General features: G+C 41.9%; 2 protein-coding genes across 3 annotated transcripts in view; one reads left to right on the top strand and one right to left on the bottom strand.

Annotated features, from left to right (window-relative positions):
* Gtf2e2 (general transcription factor IIE subunit 2) overlaps positions 1-24,917 on the bottom strand; it is a 103,359-nt gene extending 78,442 nt beyond the window's left edge. The window contains exons 1-2 of the mRNA XM_045158719.1: positions 24,866-24,917; positions 15,764-15,930 (exon numbers count right to left, since the gene is read on the bottom strand). Coding sequence (XP_045014654.1) covers positions 15,764-15,926 — 163 coding nt within the window. The 5' untranslated portion in view covers positions 15,927-15,930; positions 24,866-24,917. The remainder of the gene's footprint in view (positions 1-15,763; positions 15,931-24,865) is intronic.
* On the top strand, positions 211-6,947 carry Smim18 (small integral membrane protein 18). 2 transcript variants are annotated; one of them, XM_004666937.2, is made up of 2 exons: positions 211-381; positions 6,434-6,947. In XM_004666937.2, the coding sequence occupies exon 2, from the start codon at positions 6,470-6,472 to the stop codon at positions 6,755-6,757; it is 288 nt and encodes a 95-aa protein (XP_004666994.1). In that variant the 5' UTR covers positions 211-381; positions 6,434-6,469; the 3' UTR covers positions 6,758-6,947. The 2 variants fall into 2 exon arrangements, with proteins under 2 accessions (XP_004666994.1, XP_045014656.1); XM_045158721.1 differs by lacking the exon at positions 211-381 and adding an exon at positions 5,712-5,779.
* Positions 24,918-25,254: the final 337 nt, after the last annotated feature.

Genomic DNA, 25,254 nt, shown 5'->3' with positions numbered 1-25,254 from the left:
AGAGGGAGGCAGGGTTTCCTAGCTTATTGCCTTTCACCTGGTTATCTTCTGACACTGGCACGGAAATATTTGCTGAAGTATGGAAAATTTTAAAGTAAAGAGTTCAAGCAATTACCATTGGTTAGTAACTCCCAATCCTATCGAGAGATTTAGTTTAGGGACAAACAATAAAGGGAAAGGAGTGGCAGTGGATCCCCAGACAGCTCTATTCAAGTTTATGAATGATTTACTCTTCAGGGCGGCAGGACCTAATGCAAATGAGCAGAGGGAACTGTCAGCTGCACTGTGGTCAACCAATAGAAGCACAGCTCCATCTTGGCTGTTCACAAGACTGCATTACAGACGATACCATTGCTTCAACAGCATCCTTCCAGACAAGAGGTAGGTTTATTTAATCTTTTTATTTAGTAGCCATGTCCTTGACGCAGTAGAAAAATATTTTACCATGAAAATCAACCTGAAAGTCTTATACCTACTAAAGACACGGAGAAACAATGCATTCATCCTATTATTTGATGAGATTTTTGTTATGAAAAATACGTAACTGCTTTATGCTATTTGATAAGCACCTTTCCCATCTGTGCCTGAATGGAAAATTCATCACATTTTATATGAACCTGATTTGTATCAGGCCCTAAGTAAGCCAAAAGCATTGGATGTTCACTGGTTCCTTGCTAATTTCATTTTCTTGAGCAATTTCATTTCAGGAGTCCAGGCTGTCTTAACAAAGGATTTTTCTTAAAGAAAAATCTACACTAATAGCAAATCCTGTAATAAAGCTTTTTGAACATATACAAATTAAATTGGCTGGTAGAAAACAGTTAATGACATGAAAGTTTGTTATATTTTAACAAATATGAAAAAATAATTCAAAATTACCTTTGATTTTTTAGTACAAATGCAGAGAAGGCCAAGAAATTATCATAATTATGATTTTTTATATAAAAATTAAGATCTCAACATAATCATTATGTGAGCTGTACTTTACTGTAGAAAGAAATCATTTATAGAGCTTTAACACTCCTAACTTTTTAATTAAAATAATTCCTCTCAGTGAAACTTATCTTACTATAAAAGACAACTCCTTATTAGTACATAAAAATATTTTAAAATATCCTCTCATTTTTGACAATCCACACAAAATATATATTTATCATATAATTTTAAGTATAACGATGTTACTCTTAAACAGCTAATGAGAATATAAATTCAGTATTTTTGACAATCATTTGAAAACAAAAATGTGTTCTAAGAAGAGCTAGTTAAGGAAGGAGGATGATTCTAGGTAATATGATTTTCCTAGCTCAGAGCAATCAACCGAATTTTTTAATTTTATCATATATGAATATGAATGTCTCATTGTTTAGTAGATAACAAAGCTCTGTGATACACACTACATGTCAAGCTAAATACCAGCTTTTATAAAGCCTTTTATATTGGTACTAAGTATACCTCATCGTTAAAGGCTTTGGTCTTGTTTTTTTCATAATTTTACTCCTTCTGCTTCTGAATCAGCATTCAGCCAGCATGAACAGAGTATCCCTTGCTGTGTGGAACTGTAACAAGATATCTGATCTCTCAGGTTCAGTACAGTAGGGTTAATTATCTAGAAAGCATTCCTGCTCACTATATAATACATGGGAACCAAAAAGTCCAACATAAAAATAACTGTCAAATAACAGTTTACTTACAACTTAAAATTTCACAATGTTAGCCAGATGTGATGGTGTACGCCTTTAATCCCAGCACTCAGAAGGCAGAGGTAGAAGGATTGCCGTTAGCTCAATGCCACCCTAGACTACATAGTGAATTCCAGGTCAGTCTGGACTACAAGAAGACACTACCTCGAAAAAAAAAAATTTCACAATGTTGTAACACTTGTACCAGTCTACATTATCAAATAATGTATGTATAACTAGAATAAATGGGAGGATCATTATATTCCACCAAACCATCTTATAGGTAAGCCCTATCTCAGAATTCCAAAGACTGAATTGAATGGGTTGCTCTATATTTAACCATTTATAATTGTATTTCAAAATAAAAGTACTTAAAAGTACAAGAAAACAATTCAAGGATTTTTATCATAAATAAAGGTAAAGCACAATCTTATTTTGATCAGGAGAGCTAACATGCCAGAAGAACAAGTTCTATCTACTCCCATAAATGTTCCACTGGGGTTTCTGAAACAGAAGGAAAAACAGGTGAAGGGACTATACCAAACATAACATAAAACAAAAACTAGAAGCTGCCAGGCGTGGTGGCACTCACCTTTAATCCCAGCACTCAGGAGGCAAAGATAGGATAGCCATGGGTTCAAGACAAGCCTGGGACTGCATAGTGAATCCCAGGTCAGAGTAGGCTAGAGTAAGACCCTTCCTCCAAAAACCAAAAACAAGGGCTGGAAAGATGGCTTAGCAGTTAAGGCAGTTGTCTACAAAGCCAAAGGACCCAGGTTCAATTCCCTAGGACCCACATAAAGCCAGATGTACAAGGTGGCACATTAAGTCTGGAGTTCCTTATAACAGCTAGAGGCCCTGACACGCCCATTCTCACCACCACCCCCTTTCAAAAAACAAAATATAAAAAGTTAAAAACAACGGGTATGGTGGCACACACCTTTAATCCCAGCACTTGGGAGGCAGAGGTAGGTGGATCACCATGAATTCAAGGCCACCCTGACACTACATAGTGAGTTCCAATTCAGCCTGGACTAAAGTGAGACCCTACCTCGAAACCCCCCCCCAAAAAAAAAAAGTTAAAAAAAAAATCTAGAAGCAGGATGGGGTGACACATGCTTTTAATCCCAGCACTCCAGAGGCAGAAGTAAGAGAATCACCATGAGTTAGAGGCCAGCCTGGGACTACACAGTGAGGTCCAGGTTAGCCTGGGCCAGAGAGAGACTATCTGTGGGGTAACAAGAGAAGCACACACTTTAAAAATGGCATTATTTGTTTTAAAGTTCTCAATTCCCATGATGAAATTTTGAAAGGAGGATAGAAGCCACAAGTTTGTTTTTTACTTTTAATTTTAAACTCTTTCAGCTTTTACAAGACATGTTTATAACACCTGCTTGATATACACTTACATTTTAGATCACTGTTTTGTTTTGTTTTTTGAGGTACGATCTCACTCTAGCCCAGACTGACCTAAAATTCACTATGTAGTCTCAGGATGGCCTCAAGCTCACAGCAATCCTCCTACCTCTGCCTCCCAAGTGCTGGGATAAAAGACGCATGCACCACAACAGATATTAAAGGGTTTTTTTGTTTGTTTGTTTCACTTATATTTTATTTTCACACTTATATAGTCTCAGAATAGGAGAAAGACCTAATGGTGTATTTCTCCCCGCCCCCTTTGGTTTTCTTGAGGTAGGGTCTCACTCTAGGGAATTCACTATGTAGTCTCCAGGTGGCCTCGAACTCACAGCGATCCTCCTACCTCTGCCTCCCTGAGTGCTGGGATTTAAAAATATGTGCCACCACACCTAGCCTTTCTTTCACATTTCTTTACACCTAATCTATTGCAGTAAGATTTACCATAATTTTTTTGTACTTTTCTTTCCACTTATTTTCATGGTGAACTTACTCCTGAGATTTGTTTCTTAAGTTTTTTCTAGGATATCTTTTTCTTCTGTACAACCTCGTCTTCTGGCTTCAGAACAATCTGTTCCTTTTCAATAAGGATTATCTCAATGTGACAGGGAGAGCTCATGTATGGATTTACCATAGATTTAATGCAAAAGAGTACTGGAACTCTTGTATGCTTTGAAAGAATACACATTAGATTTAAGATGCAAAGTGATACAAGAATGGTTTGAGCTTCAACATTCAAAGTGGCAAGTATCAGATGCATTTCCACATAGAAATACAGTACACAGTCAAGGGCTGGGGAAGTGGTTCCATCGCTGAGTGAATGCATAGCATGCAGGAGCCCCTGGGCTTGATCCCTAGCACTGCCCGGTAGTCCCCCACGGTCCTATTCCTCCTCTGCCTATTTCCTCTGCTTTTCACAAGGAACCGGAAACTGTTTTTTGCTTTGTTTTGTTTTTCAAGATAGGGCCTCACTCTAGCACAGGCTGACCTGGAACTCTTTGACTGGCCTCAAACTCACAGAGATCCTCCTACCTCTGTCTCCAGAGTGCTGCACCACTCTGAAGCTCATTCTTTCTAAATTATTTAATTTATTTACTTATTTGAGAGAAAGAACAGGCACGCCAGGGCCTCTAGCCACTGTAAATGAACTCCAAACCCATGTGCCACCTCGTGCATCTGGCTCACATGGGCACTGGGGAATCAAACCTGGGTCCTTAGGCTTCATAGGCAAATGCATTAACTGCTAAGCCATCTTTCCAGCCCCTAAAGCTCATTTTAAACAGAAGTAAAAGTACCTGTGACAATATATGATGCCCTGCACAAGAACATCTGCATTTCAGCAGGCCTTAAACTCACAGTAATCCTCCTACCTCAGCCTCCAAAGTACTGGGACTAAAGGCATGTGTTATAACATATAACATCTGGCCAAAAGTTGCATTTTTTAAAATATTATTTTTCAAACTTATCTGAGAGAAAGAAGCAAACAGTGTAAACGAGCATGCCAGGGCCTGTAGCCACTGCAGAAAAACTCTGGACACATGTGCCACCTTGTGCATCTAACTTATGTGGGTACTGAATAATTAAACCTAGGTCTTTAAGCTTCGCAGGCAAGTGCCTTAACCACTAAGCCAACTTTCCAGCCCCATTTCTCTCTCTCCTCTCTCTCTGTGTCTCTCTCTCTCTCTCTCTCATATATATTCATATATATATATATATATATATATATATATATATACACACACACACACACACACACACACGTGCGCGCACACACACACACATACACACACACACCTCTTTTTCTCACTCTCTTTCAAATAAATAAATAAAATATAATTAAAATCAGCTAGGGATACATATCAAGTTTAAGGCTACCTGAACTATGTAGCAAAAAACAAACAAAAAAAAAAAAAAAGAGTTGAAGATATAGCTCTTTGGTGTAGCAGAAAGCTTCAAGTTCGCTGAGATGAACTTCCAAACCAGGCACAGTTATGGAGAAAGGGATATTTATTGAAGCTTACAGATCCAGGGGAAGTTGCATTATGGCAGAAGCAGCTGGCCCTGCTTTCACAGGTCCAAGCAGAGACAGAAAACCACAAGCCAAAAGCCACACAGCACACTTCAGGAGCTCCAGGTGGAACTAAACAGTTTGCATATGTTTAGATTGGAATTTCAAACCCACCACCATACATTAAGATCTGCCCAGTGAAACATCCTCCAGCCAGATGGCTACAGATCCAAACTACAAACTAATAAAACAATGAATATATTGGGGGCCATCTACTCAAAATACCACACTTGGCATGTTCAAGGCCCTAGGTTTGATCAGTAGCACTATCAAAACTTAGCTCATTAGCTTACTTGCTCAAAAGAATGATAATGTTATAACTGATACACTGAAGAGGGCTGAATTTATTTACATTTTTTAAATGTCAGTGTCCATCAGATCATTTACAGATACGAAACACTTAAGACTGTTATCTATATAACAAACAATCCAAACAGGGTCTCTTCACACACCAAATTTTTATTTTATCTATATTCTGAAATTCATATTTGGCTTTTCTTTCTCTCCTCTTTTTTACTCAGCCACAATACCCCAACTCAGATCATCTGTCACCCAAATCAAAAGGAGTGAAAAGAGGAAACAATACACTGAACCCACAAGGGAGAAGAACCCATGGGTAATGATGCAGCCTTCCCAGGAGGTTCTAGGCAACAGCTCCCTGCTACTGCTTTACTCAAGGGTTAAATCGAGCCTGCTGCCTTGCTTTCCTGCACATTCACAATTTCTCTCTCTCTCTCTCACTTACTCATTCTTTTTCAAGACAGGGTCTTGCTCTAACCCAGGCTGATCAGGAACTCACTCTGTAACCCAGGCTTGCCTCAAACTCACACCCAGCTACCAACAGCTAAATTTCTGTCTGAGAATATTTTCATTCATTTATTTGCAAGCAGAAAGAGATAAAGAGAGGAAAGAGACAGAGAGCATGGGCACACCAGGGCCTTCAGCCATTGCAAACAAACTCCAGACCCATGCTCCACTTTGTGCATCTGGCTTTACATGATAATGGGGAATTGAACCTGGGTCGTTAGGCTTTGCAGGCAAGCATCTTAACAGCTGAGCCATCTTCCCAACCGTTTGTGAATCTTAAACACAAATATTCATCTACTATTTAAGTGCTTGGCATAGACATACAGTAAATGTTAAAATACAATTCAGTCACTATACAACGGGAAAATTGATGTTGACTGTATAAATTTACTAAGGAACTTTAGTACTGAGAAAAAGGCAAATCTGCAGTTTGGTTACATTTGTTCATTTCCTCTGTTTACAGATTCCAAAGAGCAACACAGAAGTGGAATTTCTAAGAATGGCTTCTAGCCACTGGAATGAAACCACTACCTCTGTTTATCAATACCTAGGTTTTCAAGTTCAAGAAATTTACCCCTTCCATGACAACTGGAACACTGCCTGCTTTGTCATCTTGCTGTTGTTTATATTCACAGTGGTGTCCCTAATAGTGCTGGCTTTCCTTTATGAAGTGCTTGACTGCTGCTGCTGTGTCAAAAACAAAACTGTGAAAGACCTGACAAGTGAACCTAACCCACTTAGAAGTATGATGGCCAACATCCGAAAGCGTGACACCGAAGTCGTCTAGCCTTCCACCGAAGGAGCACACAAGCTGTAAGGGCAGCCTTCAGCCTCTGCTGAGAAAGTCACCTGTTACTACAAAACTGTTTCTGACTTAAGACTAGATATAAGATTTCTAGTACAAAAGAAAAACAAGTGAAAATTTCACTTTTTGTGTGGGAATGTCCTTCATTAAATATACAGTTAAAATTCATAAATGTGAATTCCCTAATCTATTTAATATCATACCTCAAAAACTCATTTAAGGCCAGGGATGGTGGCACAGCCTTTAATCCCAACACTCAGGAGACAGAGGTAGGAAGGTCACTGTGAGTTCAAAGCCAGCCTGAGACTACATAGTGAATTTCAAATCAGCCTGGGCTAGCACAAGACTCTACCTCAAAAAAACAAAATAGGAAAAAAGAAATAAAAAAAAAGAAACTCAGTTGACAGACATGTTTAAGACAGCATTATTTAAAGTAACAAAAAAAGTAAAAAAAAAAAAAAAAAAAAAGGCGGTGGCTCACACCTTTAATCCCAGCATTCAGGAGGCAGAGGTAGGAGGATCGCCCAGCCCTGAGTTCCAGGCCACCCTGAGACAACATAGTGAATTCCAGGTCAGCCTGGGCTAGAGTGAAACCCTACCTTGAAAAACAAAACAAAACAAACAAACAAAATAACAAAAAGGGGCTAGAGAGATGGTGCTTGCTTGCAAAGCCTGATGGCCTAGGTTTGATTTCCCAGTATCCATGTAAAGCCAACACAAAGCGGCACATGTGTCTAGAATTCATTTGCAATGGCAGAAGGCCCTGGCATGCACTTGGGGGGCTGAGGTAGGAGGATTTCTGTGAGTCAAGATCAGCCCAGCTAGAGTAAGACCTGCCACAAAATAAAATAAAAATTAAGAAGGGGGAGAGGGCATGCCAGAGTCTCTTGCCAAAGAAAACAATTGCTAGACCATATGTCCAACTTTACATGGGTGCCAGGGAATTCAATTGGGGCCAACAAACTTTGCAAGCAGGCGGCTTGACCCACTGAGCCATCTTCCTAGCTCCAAGCCTTTGTTTTATGTCACTGAGATTTTGGAATGGTTATGTGGTAGACTGAATGTAACCCTGCAACAATGTGATATCCTGTCCAAAGAACCTGAGCAAAGTTAAATTTAAAAACAATGGTCGGGGCCGGGCGTGGTGGCGCATGCCTTTAATCCCAGCACTCGGGAGGCAGAAAGGCAGAAATAGGAGGATTGCTGTGAGTTCGAGGCCACCCTGAGACTCCATAGTGAGTTCTAGGTCAGCCTAGGCTAGAGTGAGACCCTACTTCTAAAAACAAACACACAAAAAATAATAATAATAATGGTCTGGAGCTGAGCATGGTGTGGCACACCTTTAATCCCAGCACTTGAGAGACAGAGGTAGGAGGATCACCGTAAGTTTAAGGCCACCTTGAGACTACACAATTAATTTTAATTCCAGGTTAGCCTAGGCCAGTGTGAGACTAACCAAAAAAATAAAATAAGTAAAAACAATGGTCTGGGCTGGAGAGATGGTCCAGTGGTTAATTGTGCTTTCTTGTAAAGCCTGCCAACCTGGGTTCTAATTCCCCAGTACCCATGTAAAGCCAGACATACAAAATGCATCTCGAGTAGTGGCAGGAGGCCCTGCCACACTCATTCTTTCCTTCTCCTGTTGCAGAAATTTGGGTTTGAATCAGAGAGAAAGCCAAGCACCACCCAAAGAGGACTAGAAAACTCAAGAATTTAGTATTATTACACTGGTGGGCTGAAGGGAAGTTTGTACAGTCGGAGTCTGGGCCATTTACACTTCACATATAGTTTTTAGAACTACATGACTAGGGGACACATATGGAAACTTCAGTAACAACCCAGTCTGCAAGTGGGAAGGGAGCTGTATAACTTTAGATAACAAACTACAGGACAGAGTTATCGTTAGCATGGACCAGCACACTAGCGACTGATACAAGTAAGGATGCATCACTGTAGCCTCCTCCGAGCAGTTCCAGAAGGAGCAGCTGTAGCAGCAACAGCTTTCCCACAATGCCCTGAGCCCACAGCATGGGGGGAGGGGCAGGAAAGGAGTCAGGTCTCTCTTGACAGTAACTCTAAAATGTTACACACAACAACAACAACAAAAAATAAGTAGTAAAAAAACCAAGTAGTACTCTGCAGGTGTGGCATACATTCAGCCTGTGGAGCTACTGTTGATCATTTGTTGGAAAAACCAAATAGTATTGAAGGGCAAATTAAGGTTGAGGTGATGGCTGGATGAATAACTCGCATCTATTCAAGCCTGAGTATTCAAGTTTGATCCCCAGACCTCATATTAAAAGTCAAAAAACATAGTAGCAATCCCAGCATACTGAAACCAAGATGAGAGGCAGTGACAGAAGCATTTCCCAGAAGCTCATGATAAGCACAGCAGTCGGCAACAAAACCAATGAGAAAGATCCTGAGACAAAACAGGGTGAAAGGCAAAACTGTCCTCTCACTATTTATGAGAGCTCATGAGCACACACTCACCCCAAAAAATAAAATAAGCCAGACACAGTGTCATACATCTGTCTTTTCTAAAGTTAATTTTTTTAAAAGTTTATTTATTTATTTATTTGAGAGAGTCAGAGAAGAGGGAGGGAGGGAGGGAATGAATATGGGCACGCCAGGGCCTCCAGGCACTGCAAACAAACTCCAGTTGTATGCACCACCTTCTGCATCTTGCTTACATGGGTCCTGGGAAATTGAACTGAGGTCCCTTGGCTTTGCAGGCAAACACCCTTAACTGCTAAGCCATCTCTCCAGCCCAGTGTTATGCATCTTTAATACCAGACCAGCACTTGGAATATGAGGTAGGAAGATCTTGAGTTTGAGGACACTGCAGGCTACACAGTGAAATTCTGTATAAAAAAGAGAAAAAGGAAACCCAAACCAATCACAAGGAAGAAAATAATGAAACATTTAAGTGGAAATAAGTTAAATTTTTATAGAAAAAAAGAAACCTAGCCTAGACTAGAGTGAAACGCTACCTTAAAAAACAAAAAAGAAACCAGGAAAACCAATGAAACTAAAAGTTGGTTCTTTGAAAAGATCAACAAAAATGTCTGGAGTTTGTTTGCAGTGGCTGGTGTGCCCATTCTCTTTCTCAAATAAATAAATAAATAAAATATCAAAAAAAAAAACTATTAAAAAAGAAAGAAAACACAAACACCTCAAATCAGAAATGAAAGATAGGTACCACTCACAACTGACCCTGAAAATATCAAAAGAATTACGAATACTTTGGATAACTTTGGATAATGTAAATTATAAAATTAATAGATCCTCAGAAAACACAAAATAGCACAATCAACTCAAGAAGCAATAGAAAACTTGACAGGCCTGTAACAAGCAGCTATCCGATATAACCACATAAAAAGGAAAGCTCAGGCCCAAATGGTTATGAATAAATTCTCCAAAATGTCTGAAAAAATAATAAACCTTCACAAACCCTGTCATAAAACAGTGGGGAACACTTCATAAATCGTTTTCAGATCAATTACCCTGAGAAGCATCATAATAAAACAGTACAGTACATGTCCCTCATTAACAGAAATGCTAAAATCTAGGACAAAATGTAAGCCAACTGAATAGTGCAACCAAAAAAAAGGGAGGGGCCATATGCCACAGCAAGTAGCATTTTTTCTAGGAAGGTAAGTTGTTTTAGCATGCACCTGAAATTCAATTAATATTAATATATCATATTAAATAAGGGATAAGAACACCATCATGTGATACATGGGGGAAAAGACCTTGACTGTTTCTATTTATGATTAAAAACTCAACAAACTAGAAATAGAAGTATCTTCCACCTAATAAAAGGTATCTACAGAAACCTCAAATAGTATCAGATGTAATGGTAAAAGACTAAATGCTCCCCCAAGATTAGGAAGATTAGGAAGAAGGATCCTACCTCAACCCCCACCCCCCTGGAAAATTAGGAAGAAGACCAAAAACATCTACTTTCATTCTAGTCAACATCATAATGTCAAGCCAGTCCAATAGGCAAGATGAAGAAATTTTAGAAAAACCTTCCTAGAGCACCAAGCATGGTGATACACATCTTTAATCCCAGCACTCAGGAGGCAGAAGTAGGAGGATCACCGTGAGTTTGAGGCCAGCCTGAGACTACACAGTGAATTCCAGGTCAGACTGGGCTAGAATAAGGCCCTATCTCAAAAAAAAAAAAAAAAAAATCAAAATACTGGGACTGGAGAGATGGTTTAGAGGTTAAGGAGTTTGCCTGCGAAGCCAAAGGACCCAGGTTTGATTCTCAAAGACCCATGTAAACCAGATGCACAAGGTGGCCCATGCATTTGGAATTCGTTTACAGCAGCTGAAGGCCTTGGCACACCTATTCTCCTTCCCTCCCTCCCTCTCTCTGTATCTGCCTCTTTCTATCTCTCTGAAATAAAACTAATTTTAAAAAAAATGTTAAAAAATTAAAAAAAAAAACTTCCCAAAAACAAAAAATGACTTCAGCAAAGTTGAGGAATAAAAGCATAGTGCATAAATGCTATTGCATTTCTGGCAGTTGCTGTTGCTATTGTGGCCCACCAAAATTAGATGGTGAGTACCTATTGTTGAAGACACCATACACTTTGGTTGCAGGACAGAGAAAGCAAGCTGGAACTGAGTTGGAAGCCTCCTCTTTGCTAGCTAGCTATCACAGTGCTAGAAGGTGCTTAGCAGGCTGCTGGAGAAGAAAAGTCATCAACAGTCATAACCAGCAGTGGACCCTAAAGTGCTACAATACCCACCTGCCAGGCACTAGCAGCAAGATCATTATGGGGGTAACCTAGCACTTTCTGACTGGAATTGTGGCCCACCTCACTGGAGGTAATTCATGTCTGGTACTATAATGCTGGTCCGAAATTCGTGGTGAAACATGCCTTTAATCGCAGCACTGTGGAGGCAGAGGTAGGAGGATCACCATGAGTTCAAGGTCATCCTATGATTACATAGTGAATTCCAAGTCAGCCTGGGCTACAGCAGGCCCTACCTAAAAAATAAATAAAAATAAAAACTTCATGGGCTGGAGAGATGGCTTAGTGGTTAAGGCACTTGCTGGCAAAGCCAATGGATCCAGGTTTAATTCCCCAGTACACACACAAAGCCAGATGTGCAAGGTAGTGAATGTGTCTGGAATCTGTTCATTTGCAGTGGCTACAGGCCCTAGCATTCCCATGTTCTATCTGCCCCCCCCAATAAATAAATAAAGTATTTTTTTAAAAACTTGACCAGGTGTGGTGGTGCATACCTTGCCTTGGGTAGAAAAGCTGCTTTTTGCTGTGGTAGACAATAGGGAGAATCAAAACTCATCCAAGGGCTGAGGACAGTGCTCAGCCCTAAACTAAACATCTGTATCATGCCCTCCATGGCTCCAGAGCATCACAGAAGGGGAGGGGATATGACAGATAGTAGAGTTTCAAAGGGGAAAGTGGGGGAAGGAAGGGAACTGCCATGGGATATTATATACAATCGTGGAAGTTGTCAATAAAAATATAGTAATAATAAAATAAAATAAATAATAAAACGGGGACTGGAGAAATGACTTAGCAGTTAAGGCATTTGCCATTCCCCAGGACCCATGTAAGCCAGGTGTACAAGGTGGCACATGCATCTGGAGTTCATTCACAGTGGCTGGAGACCCTGGTACACCCATTCTCTCTTTCTCTCTATCTCTATCTGCCTCTCTCTCTCTCTCAAAAAATAAAATAAATAAGAAGGTAAAAAAATAATAAAATAAAAAGGGGGGGCTGGACAGATTGCTTAGTGATTAAGGCACTTGCCTGCAAAGGCTAAAAACACTTGTTTCAATCTCCAGGTCCCATGGTATAGCCAGATGCTAAAGTGACGCAAGGATGCAATGTCACAAATGCAAAAAAGGGGGCACAGGCATCTGGAGCTCCTCAGCTCCTGAAAGGCCCTGTCACAGCCATTCTCTCTCAAAAAATAATTAATTAATTAATTTGAAAAAAGTCTAAGGGGCTGGAGATGATTTAATGGTTAAGGCCCTTGCCTGCAAAGCCTAACAACCCAGGTTCAATTCTCCAGTGCCCACGTAAGCCAGATGTACAAGAGGAGTTCTTTTGCAGTGACCAGCAGCCCTGGCACATCCATTCTCTCTTATCTGCCTCTTTCTCTCTCTTCTCTCAAATAAGTAAACAAATAAACAAAAAAAAAAATAAAGTATTTTTTAAAGCCAGGCATGGTAGTGTACCCCTTTAATCCTAGCACTTAGAAGGCAGAGTTAGGAGAGTCACCATGAATTCAAGGCCAGCCTGAGATTACATAGTGAATTACAGGTCAGCCTGGGCTAGAGTGAGATCTTACCTTGAGAAACAAAAAATGGGGAGGCTGGAGAAATTGCGTAATGCGCTTGCCTGCAAAGTCTAACGACCCAGGTTCAATTTCTCAGTACCCACGTAAATCCAGATGCATAAAGTGATACATGTATCTGGAGTTCATTTGCAGTGGCTAGAGGCCCTGGCATGCCCATTCTCTCTGTCTGTCTCTCTCTCTCTCTGCTTGCAAATAAATAAAAATTTTTTTTTTAAAAATAGGACTGAATTAACATATTACTAAATGGGGAAAAACTGAAAGCTTTTCTACTAAAATCAGGAACAAGACAAGAGAGTCCACTGTCCCCACTTTTATTTAATATAGTACTGGAAGTCATAGCCATAGCAATGAGGCAACAGATGCACATAAAAGGGATAGCAATTGGAAAGGAAGAGATCAAGTTATCATTATTTGCTGACGATATGATTCTATGTATAAAGGACCCTAAAGACTCTACCAGCAAACTGTTAGAGCTGATAAACAACTACAGCCATGTAGCAGGATACAAAATAAATACACAGAAATCAGTAGCATTCCTATATGCTAACAACAAACAGAGGATGAAATCAGAGAATCACTCCCATTCACAACTGCATCGAAGAAAATAAAGTACCTTGGAATAAACCTAACCAAGGAAGTAAAGGATCTCTACAAGGAAAACTATAAAACACTCAAGCGAGAAATTGCAGAAGATACTAGGAAATGGAAAAACATCCCTTTTTCCTAGATTGGTAGAATCAATATTGTGAAAATGGCAATCTTACCTAAAGCAATCTACACATTTAATGCAATCCCTATCAAAATTCCAAAGGCATTCTTCATGGAAATAGAAAAAAAAAACAATTAAAAAATTCATTTGGAATCACAAAAAAACCTCGAATATCTAAAATAATACTGAGCAACAAAAATAAGTCAGGAGGTATCGCCATACCTGATTTTAACCTATACTACAGAGCCATAGTAACAAAAACAGCATGGTATGGCACAAAAGCAGGTATGTAGATAAATGGAACAGAATAGAGGACCCAGATATAAGTCCAGGTAGCTATAGCCACCTGATATTAGATAAAATGCCAATACTCATTGGAGAAAAGACAGCCTCTTCAGCAAATGGTGCTAGGAAAATTGGATATGTATCTGTATAAGGATGAAAATAGATTCTTCTCTCTCTCCATGCACAAGAATTAAATCCAAATGGACTAAAGATCTTAGCATACAACCTGAAACTCTGAAACTGCTAAAGGAAAAAGTAGGGGAAACCCTTCAACATATTGGTCTTGGCAAAGACTTTCATAACCCCAACTGCTCAGGCAATAAAACCACAGATTAACCACTGGGACCTCATGAAATTACAAAGATTTTATACTGCAAAGGACACTGTGAATAAAGCAAAGAATCAATCTACAGAATGGGAAAAAATCTTTGCCAGCTATACATCTGATAGAGGATTATTATCTAGGACATACAAAGAACTCAGAAAGTTAAATTTAAAAAAAAAGTTAAATAATAAGAAGACAAGCCAATTAAAAATGGGCTATGGAGCTAAATAGAGAGTTCTCAAAAGAAGAAATACAGATGGCGTATAAGCATCAAAAAAAAAAAAAGTTCTACATCCTTAGTCATCAGGGAAATGCAGATTAAGACTACACTGAAATTCCATCCCACTGCTATCAGATTGACTACCATCATGAAAACAAATGACCATAAATGCTGGCGAGGATGTGCAAAAAGAGGAACCCTTCTACCCTGTTGGTGGGAATGCAATCAGGTCCAGCCATTGTGGAAATCAGTGTGGAGGTTCCTAAGACAGTTAAAAATAGATCTACCACATGACCCAGCTATAGCACTCCTAGGCATATATCCTAAGGACTCATCTCATTACCTTACAGATACTTGTTCAATCATGTTTATTGCCGCTCAATTCCAGAAAGGTGGAAGGAGGGCTAATCAAAATCTAAAAGGATATAAATAAATCATATGGAAACCTACATTTTTTGGAAATGGAACACCCAGGGGCCGTAGATTGTTGCTAGAAAATTTTCAGCACCAGGGATGGTATACCTTCCAGTGAGTTGTTGGCCAGGGAGGTCCCTGATGTCCCCAAAACATTACAGGCCATTGCCGAGGCCCTTGGTTTCCCACCAGGAATAGATGTAAGACGCTATTGCTGAAGACTCCACATACTTGGGCTGCAAGGCCACTGAGAAATCCTGCCTCTTTCTCTCTTTCTCAAAAATAAAAATAAATCAACAACTATTCTTTTAAAAGAAAGTAGATTATTGGTAACCTGCAGCTGCAGTCAGAACAGTCACTGCAAATGAGTACATACTGAATTTTTTAAGACATTGAAATGTCCTAAAATGGAAATGTAGGAATGGTTTCACTATATTTACTACAAATATTTAAACTATGCCCTTAAAGTATGTGAACAGTATGTGATATAAGCTAAAACTCAATAGTGATATTTAAAAAAAAAACTAAATTTTAATAGCACAAGATTATGACTAACCTCTTATATCCTTAAATTCCATCCTTTAACAAAGTATCTTTTATGAATGTTGAATTGAATGTTGAAATGAACTTGCCAATACTAGTTTCCTGAAAAACAGCAATCGGAAAGACCTCAACAACTAGACTCACCAGAATGCTGCTTAGAGCTTGATGACGCTCCATGTTCTACCTTTGCCTTCTTCTTCTTGGACGAAGATGAGGACTCAGAAGTTACTGCCCGCTTTTCTACCACAGGAGTAGAAAGGGCTCGTTTTTTGAATAGCTCCCGCTCTCTTAACAGGCTTGGATCCATAATGCTGCAACAACAAATGTCAGAGGTGAAGTTTCAGATCACCCAAAGCTGTGAGCCAAGTCCACAGACCTCCATAGCTTTCTCCTGAATAAAAATCACCTGGTGTTATTAGTTTGCTGGCATTTGAACTTATTCACTTACCCATTCACTGGGCTAGGCAGTAATAAAGGAAGAGAACTATTCTCAAAATTCTAGAACTATGCTGTCCTGGAGTAACTATGACCCACATGTGCCTATTAAATATCTGAAAATGTGGCTAATTAGGATGTAGATATAATACAAATGCAAAATATATATACTATTTCAGGAATAGGAATATAGTCAGTTGGTAGAGTGTTTGCCTTAGGTCTAATCCCCCCAGACACAAAATCAAGCATGTTACATGAGCATCAGTTCAAGTTCATCCTCATTGCCACCCTGGCTCTTTCTCAAATAGTCTACAGCCAAGCCACCCTGAGTATGTCCAATCTCATCAAATAAACAGATAACCTACTATACACACACACACACACACACACACACGCATATACATATGTATATATGTATATACACTTTGTGCTGTCTTTGAACTCTTGGTTATGTGTGTGTGTGTGTGTGTGTGTGTGTGTATTTTTTTTTTTTTTTAAACAAGCAGAGACAGAAGGCAGAGAATGGGTGCACCTGGGACTCCACCCGCTGCAGATTCCAGATGCATGGATCATTAGGCTCTGCAGGCAAGCAGCTTAAAGGCTGAGCCATCTCTCCCGCCCAAATACATATAATCTTAATTAAAAGTACGGCTCACAGGCAAGTGCCTTAACCGCTGAACCATCTTTTTAACCCAAAAGTATGGCTCATATTTTAAGCTCACATTTTATCTAGGCAGATCTGGCAAAAGAGAGCAAGCATGCAGAACTACATATAAATGATGTTTTGAGAGTGAGACCCTACCTGGGGAGGAAAAAAAGAAAAAAAGACATTTTAAAAATTGGTGGGCTGGAGAGATGGCTTAGTGGTTAAGGCACTTATCGGCAAAACCTAAGGACCCAGGTTCGATTCCCCAGTACCCACATAAAGCCAGATGCACATGATAGTACATGCATCTGGAGTTCATCTGCAGGGGCTAGATGTTCTGGCATGTCTATTCTATCTCCATCTTTCTCCCTCTAAAATAAATGAATAAAAAATAAATAAAAATTGGTGAATTCTTCATGAACTAAAGAGGCTGGGTTAATATATTACAAATGTCTACCTGGGTGTGGTGGTGTATGCCTTTAATCCTAGAGGTAGGAGGATTGCTGTGAATTTGAGGGCAGCCTGAGACAACATTCTGAATTCCAGGTCAGCCTAGGCTACAGCAAGAGTCTACCTCAAAAAACCAAGAGGGCTGTAGAGATACATGGCTTAGCAGTTGAGGCGCTTGCATGCAAACTAAGGACCTAGGTTTGACTCCCCAGAACCCACATAAAACAGATGTACATGAGGGCACATGCATCTGGAGTTTGCAGTGGCTAGAGGCCCTGGTGTGCCAATTCTCTCTAAAAAATAAAATATTTTAATTTTTTTTATTTATTTATTTGAGAGCGACAGACACAGAAAGAAAGACAAATAGAGGGAGAGAGAGAGAATGGGTGCGCCAGGGCTTCCAGCCTCTGCAAACGAACTCCAGACGCGTGCACCCCCTTGTGCATCTGGCTAACGTGGGACCTGGGGAACCGAGCCGCGAACCGGGGTCCTTAGGCTTCACAGGCAAGCGCTTAACCACTAAGCCCTCTCTCCAGCCCAAAAATAAAATATTTTCTAAAACAAATGTTTATAAAATTTTCTGATTTGAAGGGAAATGGGATTGAATAATCGCTTCATTTTTGAAAACTGTAATTTCCACACAACTAAAAAAACTGCATGTTAATCACCAAGAATCTAAAAAATTTCCTATCCTTTGGTGGTAGATAATGCTAGACTCAGAATCCATAGGTTGTTACAGAAAAATCCCAGTGCCAAGCAAGGGAAATGTTGACCAGAGAGACCCTGGGACCTCCAAAACAATACAGATTATTGCCAAGACTGTTGTTGGTTTTCCACCAAACTAGATGGTAATGCAACAGGGTTTAAGGGGTTTAGGGAAAGGCCTAGAACTCCAAACCTTGGGTTCTTATCTGTTTTTAAGAATTGAAATAAACAGACTGAGAAGGACTGGCAGCCCATGTGGAAAGGGAAGCTTAGCATGGGCATGGAGGTAGACATGAGATGGGTTTTTCAGAAAGATTTATTTTTATTTATTTATTAGAGGGAGAGAGAGAGAGAATGAGCATGCCAGCACGTCTAGCCACTGCAAACAAACTCCAGATGCATGCACCACCATCTGCATCTGGCTTACGTGGGACACGGAGAATCAAACCAAGGTCCTTAGGTTCACAGGCATGCTCCTTAACCACTAAGCCATTTCTCCAGCCCTTTCACAAAGTTGTTTTTTTGTTGTTGTTTTTTTTAATTTTGTTTTTGGTTTTGATTTTTTAAGGGAGGGTCTCACTCTAGCTCAGGCTGACCTGGAATTCACTATGTAGTCTCAGAGTGGCCTCAAACTCACTGCAATCCTTCTACCTCTGCCTCCCAACTACTGGGATTAAAGGCATGCATCACCACACCCAGCTCAGCGTTTTTTTTTGTGAGGGGGGTCAAGGCAGGGTTTCACTCTGGCTCAGGCTGACCTGGAATTCACTATGTAGTCTCAGGATGGCCTCCAACAGCGATCCTCCTACCTCTGCCTCCGGAGTGCTGGGATTAAAGGCATGCGCCACCACACCCAGCTTTCAGAAAGTTTTTTCTAAAGGACAGATCTTAAAAGGTAGAGATGGCCAGGCGTGGTGGCGCACACCTTTAAATTTTGTTGTTGTTGTTCATTTTTATTTATTTATTTGAGAGAGAAAGAGACAGAGAGAGAGAATGGGCGTGACAGGGCTTCCAGCCACTGCAAACGAACTCCAGACGCGTGCAACCCCTTGTGCATCTGGCTAACGTGGGTCCTGGGGAACCGGGCCTTGAACTGGGTCCTTAGGCTTCACAGGCAAGCACTTAACCGCTAAGCCACCTCTCCAGCCCAACGCATACCTTTAATCCCAGCACTTGGGGGCACCGTGAGACCCTACCTCAAAAACCAAAAAAAAAAAAAAAGTAAAAATAAAGGTAGAGAGGCTAGAGAGTGGCTCAGTGGTTACAGTGCTTGCCTATAAAACTTAAAGACTGTTTTGATTCCCCAGTACCCATGTAAAGCCAGATGCACAGTGGTGCATGCATTTGGAGTTCATTTGCAGCAGCTAGAGGCCCTGGCATGCCCATTCTCTCTCTTCTAGCAAATAAATAAATAAAAGTATTTTTTAAAAGGATAGAAAGGGCTGGAGAGATGGCTCAGCAGTTAAGATGCTTGCCTGGAAAACTTAAGAACCCAGGTTTGATTCCCCAGTACCCACATAAGCCATTCCATATATATATACCTGCTGCTCTCTCTCAAATAAACAAACAAAAAAAATTTCCAGCTGTGCATGCCTTTAATTCCAGCACTGGGGAGGCAGAGGTAGAAGGATCGCTGTGAGTTCAAGGCCACCCTGAGACTACAAAGTGAATTCCAGGTCAGCCTGGGCTAGGAGGAGACCATATCTTGTGTGTGTATAATTTTTTTTTAAAGAGTAGAGAAAAAGTATGAGATGAAGAGATAGCTTAGTTGTTAATGGGTGAATGAAGTGCTTGCCTGCAAAGACTAACAACCCAAGTTCAATTCCTAAGTACCCATGAAAAGCCTGATGCACAAAGTGGTGCATGTGTCAGGAGTCCATTTGCGGTGGCTGAAGGCCCTAATGTGCCCATTCTCTGTCTTCTATCTCTGTAGAATCCATTTCTGACCAGCGTAGCGGTGGGCACGGTGGCATACACCTTTAATCCCAGCACTTGAGAGGCAGAAAGATAATCACAATGCATTCAATATTACATAGTGAATTCCAGGTCAGCCTGGCTTAGGAACCCTACCTCCATGGAAAAAAAAGAAAAAGAAAAAAAAGAAAAGAAAAAGTAGAAGTAGAAGTAGAGAAAAAAAAAAATGTTCCTGATTTGGCTATCAGAGTGGGAGACATGGTCTTACTGGCACTGGGACCCCCAGATTCAGGTCTGGAGATGAGCAGCCAAAAACATAGGGAAATCTCGAGAGGAAGTTACCCCTCTCAGTAAGCCCCTATTTATAATTTTATTGCAGTGGGCTTTCCCCACTGCAGGCGAGTGTGACAGCTCACTGGTCTGGACTGAGGAAGAGGCCAGCACACCTGTGTAGTGGACACGAGAGCGCTGACTGCTAAGACTGGATCAGATGCTGAATTCTGGTTCTTTTAAAGCAGGTAGGGTGACATCTCTTTCCATTCTCTCTCTGGGGCTTTTCCTAGCTGCCTAATCTGAAAATAATCCTACCTAACTCCCTCTCAATAACAACCTATCTGAAGACACCACGAGCTTCAGTTGCAGGACAATGAGAAATCAAGAGAGAGCTGAGCAGGAAGCCTCCTCCCTGCTGACCAGCTGTCATAGCTCTGGAAAGTGTTATGCAGGTGTCTGGGGGAGAAAAGGACAATTAACAGTCAACCCGCAGTGAATCCTACACAGCTGGCCAGCCAGGTAAACCGTGCTCACAGGTGCAATAGTGGCATGTCTGTTATAGAGGTAACTGCCCTCTAACTGGATATGAGGCCATAGGAGGAATTCACTTTGATACTGAAAACCTCTAAAAAGCCTATGGCTGAGGTCATGAGCCCTGGGCAGGGGGAGCTACTTCCATTGTTTGGCTAAATAGGTATATTATACACACAAAACTGCTTTGTAAATATTTATGCTTATTTATTAATGTATTAATACTGCCCTCACTTTTAAATAGAGAAGCTTCTCTTTTTAATACTTTTATATATTTGAGAGCTAGAGAAAGGAGAGAGAAAGGGCACAGCACATCAGGGCCTTTTGCCACTGTAAACAAACTTCAGATGTGCCACTTCGTGCATCTGGCCTTACATGGGTACTGGGAAATCGAACCCGCAGGCTTTGCAGGAAAATGACTTAACTGCTGAGCCATCTCTCCAGCTTCTTTTTTCAGATAGTGCTGCCTAATAGGAGGAAAGGAAAATGACATAGTAGGAGAGGGACTAGTTAGAAAGAAGCAGGGATCAGTGGAGGCGGACAAAGGAAAGTGGTAGAAAGGAACTATGAGCATGATACATTGTGTATGTGTATGGGGGTTGTCAAAAAGTTTTTCTTAAGTTACGTTAAGAAAAAAGGGAGGTCTGGAGAGATGGCTTAGCAATTAAGGTATGTGTCTGCAAAGCCTATGCACCCAGGTTCGATTCCCCAGAAACCACATAAAGCCAGATGCACAAGGTGGCTCATGCAACTGGAGTTGCCCATTCTCTGCCTCTTTCTCTATTTCTAATAAATAATTTTTTTTTAATTTTTTTTTATTTGAGAGCGACAGACACAGAGAGAAAGACAGATAGAGGGAGAGAGAAAATGGGCGCGCCAGGGCTTCCAGCCTCTGCAAACGAACTCCAGACTTGTGCGCCCCCTTGTGCATCTGGCTAACGTGGGACCTGGGGAACCGAGCCTCGAACTGGGGTCCTTAGGCTTCACAGGCAAGCGCTTAACCGCTAAGCCATCTCTCCAGCCCTAATTTTTTTTAAATATTTTTTTAAAAAGTAAAGCTGGGCATGGTAGTACACGCCTTTAATCCCAGCACTGGGGAGACAGAGGTAGGAGGATCACCATGAGTTCCAGGTCAGCCTGAGCTAGCATGAGACCCTACTTTGAAAAAAAAAACAAAAAAAAAACTGAGACTGTTAAATCAGTAAGAAAAGGACTGTTAGAAGCCAGACATGGTGGCACACGCCTTTAATCCCAGCACTTGGGAGGCAGAGGTAGGAGAATCGCCTGAGTTCAATGCCACCCTGAGGCTCCATAGTGAATTCCAGGTCAGCCTGGGCTAGAGTGAGACCCTACCTCGAAAAACAAAAAAAAAAAAACAGAACAAAACAAAAAAAGCTGTTAGATGCTCCCTGCCTTACCCTGAGGTCGTATATAATAAACTCATAGTAAATAAAACTATCACTTAAGTTGAAACTGCACCTAATACACCTCTCCTGCTACAAATAACTTAGAAAATAACAGTACCTAGTGCAGTGCCAATTGTCTGCCCATGTGATCGCCTCACTGACAAGGAGCTGCAGCTCACTGCAGCTGCCCAGTAACATTATATTACCAGCCCAGGAAAATATCAAAAACCTGAGGTATGGTTTTTATTAAATCTGTAATGCTTTCACACCTTTATGAAGTTGAAAATTCCTCAGTCATTCCACCTGTATTTTTAAAGCATTTAAGCTTGGTAAATGTTCCTTTTAAAAAAAGAAAGGGAGGGAGGGAGGGAGAGGGAGGAAGAAGGCTGGAGAGAAAGCTTAGCAGTTAAGGTGCTTGCTTGCAAAGCCTAAGAACTCATGTTCAAATCTCCAAGTCCCTAGCAAGCCAGACACACATTGACACAAATGTGCAATGTTGCACATGTGTACAAGGGACGCATGTGTTTGGAGTTCATTTGCAGCATCTGAAGGACTTGGCACACTCATTCTCTCAAATAAAAAATAACTGATTGAGATGGGGAGGGGATATGATGGAGAAGGAAATATCAAAGGGGAAAGTGGGGGGAGGGAGGGCATGGGATATTTTTTATAATTATGGAAGATGTTAATAAAAATTGAGAAAAATAAATAAAATGAGCCAGGCATGATGGTACATGTCTTTAATCCCAGCACTTGGGAGACAGAGGTAGGAGGATCACCATGAGGTCAAGGACACCCTGAGACTACACAGAGAATTCCAGGTCAGCCTGAGAGCCAAAGACCCTACCTCGAAAAACCAAAAAAAAAAAGTTCATTTTTTAAAGTAGAAGCACAAATAAGAAATAATCAGTGAGGGATGGAGAGAGGGCCTAGCAGTTAGGCGCTTGCCTATGAAGCCTAAGGACCCCGGTTCGAGGCTCAATTCCCCCAGGACCCACCTTAGCCAGATGCACAAAGGGGCACACGCATCTGGAGTTCGTTTGCAGTGGCTGGAGGCCCTGGCGCACCCATTCTCTCTCTCTGCCTCTTTCTCTGTCACTTTCAAATGAGAAAATAAAAATAAAAAGACCAAAAGATACCTAAATAAAAGGGAGTTCAAAACTTTAAAAATAAAAGAAAGAATCAGTGAGGACTTCAAGTAAGTCAAAGGAAATCACTGGACCAAGACTAAACACTTGGATTGTGTTTCAACTGCAAATATACAATGGGCTAGAAAATCTACAAGACTGTTGTCAACTCAATTTTATCCTAAGTAAAATGAGGGCACTATCAATCTTGTGCACACTGAACTCAATTGTTTAAATAAAATCAGAAAATATTTCCTTTAGGGGGCGGTTTCCAAGGTGGGGGTCTCACGCTAGCTCAGGCTGATCTGGAATTCACGATGTAGTATCGAACTCATGGTGATCCTCCTACCTCTGCCTCCCGAGTGCTGGGATTAAAGGTGTGCGCCACCACGCCTAGCTATTTCCTACTTTTTAAAAATAGTGAAGTCATGCAAATGTGTTATTTCAACACTCCTATTTTGGTTGGATTTGATATAATATATTAATACCTAAGTGAGGAAGGTAGGAAGAAACAGTCTTGATAGTAGGTAAAATGTGAAAACAAGAAAAAAAAACTAATTCACAAGTGAGAAGGTAAACAAGCTGACTGTAAAATTCCTAAAACAGGGAATCAATCTTTATTTCACTTGTAGGAACAGATAACCTATCCTTTTAATGATGACTTTATGGGCTGGAGAGATAGTTTAGTGGTTAAGGCGTTTGCCTGCGAAGCCTAAGGACTCCAGATTCGATTCGCCAGGACCCACATATGCCAGATGCACAAGGTGGCACGCGTGTCTGGAGTTCATTTGCAGTGGCTGGAGGTCCTGGTGTGCCCATTCTGTCTGTCTCTCTTGTAAATAAATAAGTATTTAAGAAAAAATGACTTTAAGGCAGATTAAATAAAGCTATACCTATTTTAAAAAACTTTAACAGCATTCGATACATACACCTGTTGTTACTATTTTAACAAATGAAACGTGAACTTAAATCACACATCAGGAAGAAGCAGGGTGTATGTAGCCAACAAGTGTGGTGCTCGGTACAGCCGACCTGAAAGGCCTCTATAAAACAAAGACGACCTATGTGGTGCCACAGCATCCAATGACTGATGGCCACCTCCTCGTGCTCCACCTAACTTTCCCTCCTTCTGCAAAGACTACACAGTTTTTGTGCTAAATTCTACATGTTAGTACTAATCAGGGAAGTAGAGAGGATATATCCCATGTCTACTTTTACGTTTTCTGAAAAATAATCTAAAAACGAGGAAGAAAAAAAAACACCCCCGTAACTCGGAGAGCTGGCGTGTTCATGTGAGCAGAACTGAGAAGCTAAAAACTAAACTCTTCAGGCTCCGGGGCCCACGTTCTCTCCCCTTCCGTCGGAAACCTCGCCGCCTTCTGCTCGGCCTCCCCGGCTTCTGCCGGCCGATCCCCGCCGGGCGGCCAGATCGGGGAGCCGGGGGGGGGGGGGGGTCAGCGGTCAGCCCGGGGCAGGTCTCTGACTCCGACGAGTACGAGCAGGGTGCAGGCGGACGGCGCCCACGCGCGGCTCCCGCTCACGGCCACGGGGCGAAGGGGCGCCGAGGGCTCGGCTCGCCGGCAGGTCGGCCGGGAAGCTGCCCTTTCCACCCCCAAAAGTTTGCCTGGCAAACCTCCGGCCCCGACGACGACGCTCGCGCGGGGCTGTGAGCGCGCCGCCCGGCGTGGGGACCGGCGGCCCCGAGGGACCGAGCAGCACCGGCAGAGCCCCGCGCCCTCCCGGCCGCCGCAGCCCCTACCTGAGCGAGGGCAGCCCGCGCCACCCGCCGCCGCCGCCGCCCCGCGCCTGCGCCTCGGCCGCACGCCCACGCCGGCCGCCCGCCGCTTCCGGCTCCTCGTCAGCGCCCCACCGACTCGCGTGTAGCCACTGGCGGCGGCGCCCGAGGCGCTGACTCGGCCCCGGCTCCGCCCGCCACTTCCTGGTCGGCCGGACTAGTTGCTCGGCCCCGATCCCGGCAGCCACCGCGGCGCCGTGCGGAGCTCGCCTGTACGTCATCGCGTGGCCCGCCTGGGGCACTGCGGAGAGCCCCGGAGCCGGGCGTCCTCTGTCTCCATGACGACAGGAGGGCGTCTGGAGGCCGGTGGAAAGCCGGCGAGGTGGCCAGCGGCGAGGAGCTGAAGGTGGAAG

Source organism: Jaculus jaculus, chromosome 9, assembly GCF_020740685.1.
Source record: "Jaculus jaculus isolate mJacJac1 chromosome 9, mJacJac1.mat.Y.cur, whole genome shotgun sequence".
Classification (NCBI taxonomy): domain Eukaryota; kingdom Metazoa; phylum Chordata; class Mammalia; order Rodentia; family Dipodidae; genus Jaculus; species Jaculus jaculus.
Note: the sequence above shows the minus strand (reverse complement) of the source record. Positions and strands in the feature narration are given on the sequence as shown.

What these genes read in the sequence shown, in the direction of transcription:
- Smim18 (XM_004666937.2), top strand. Translation starts at nt 6,470, where the DNA reads ATGGCTTCTAGCCACTGGAATGAAACCACTACCTCTGTTTATCAATAC.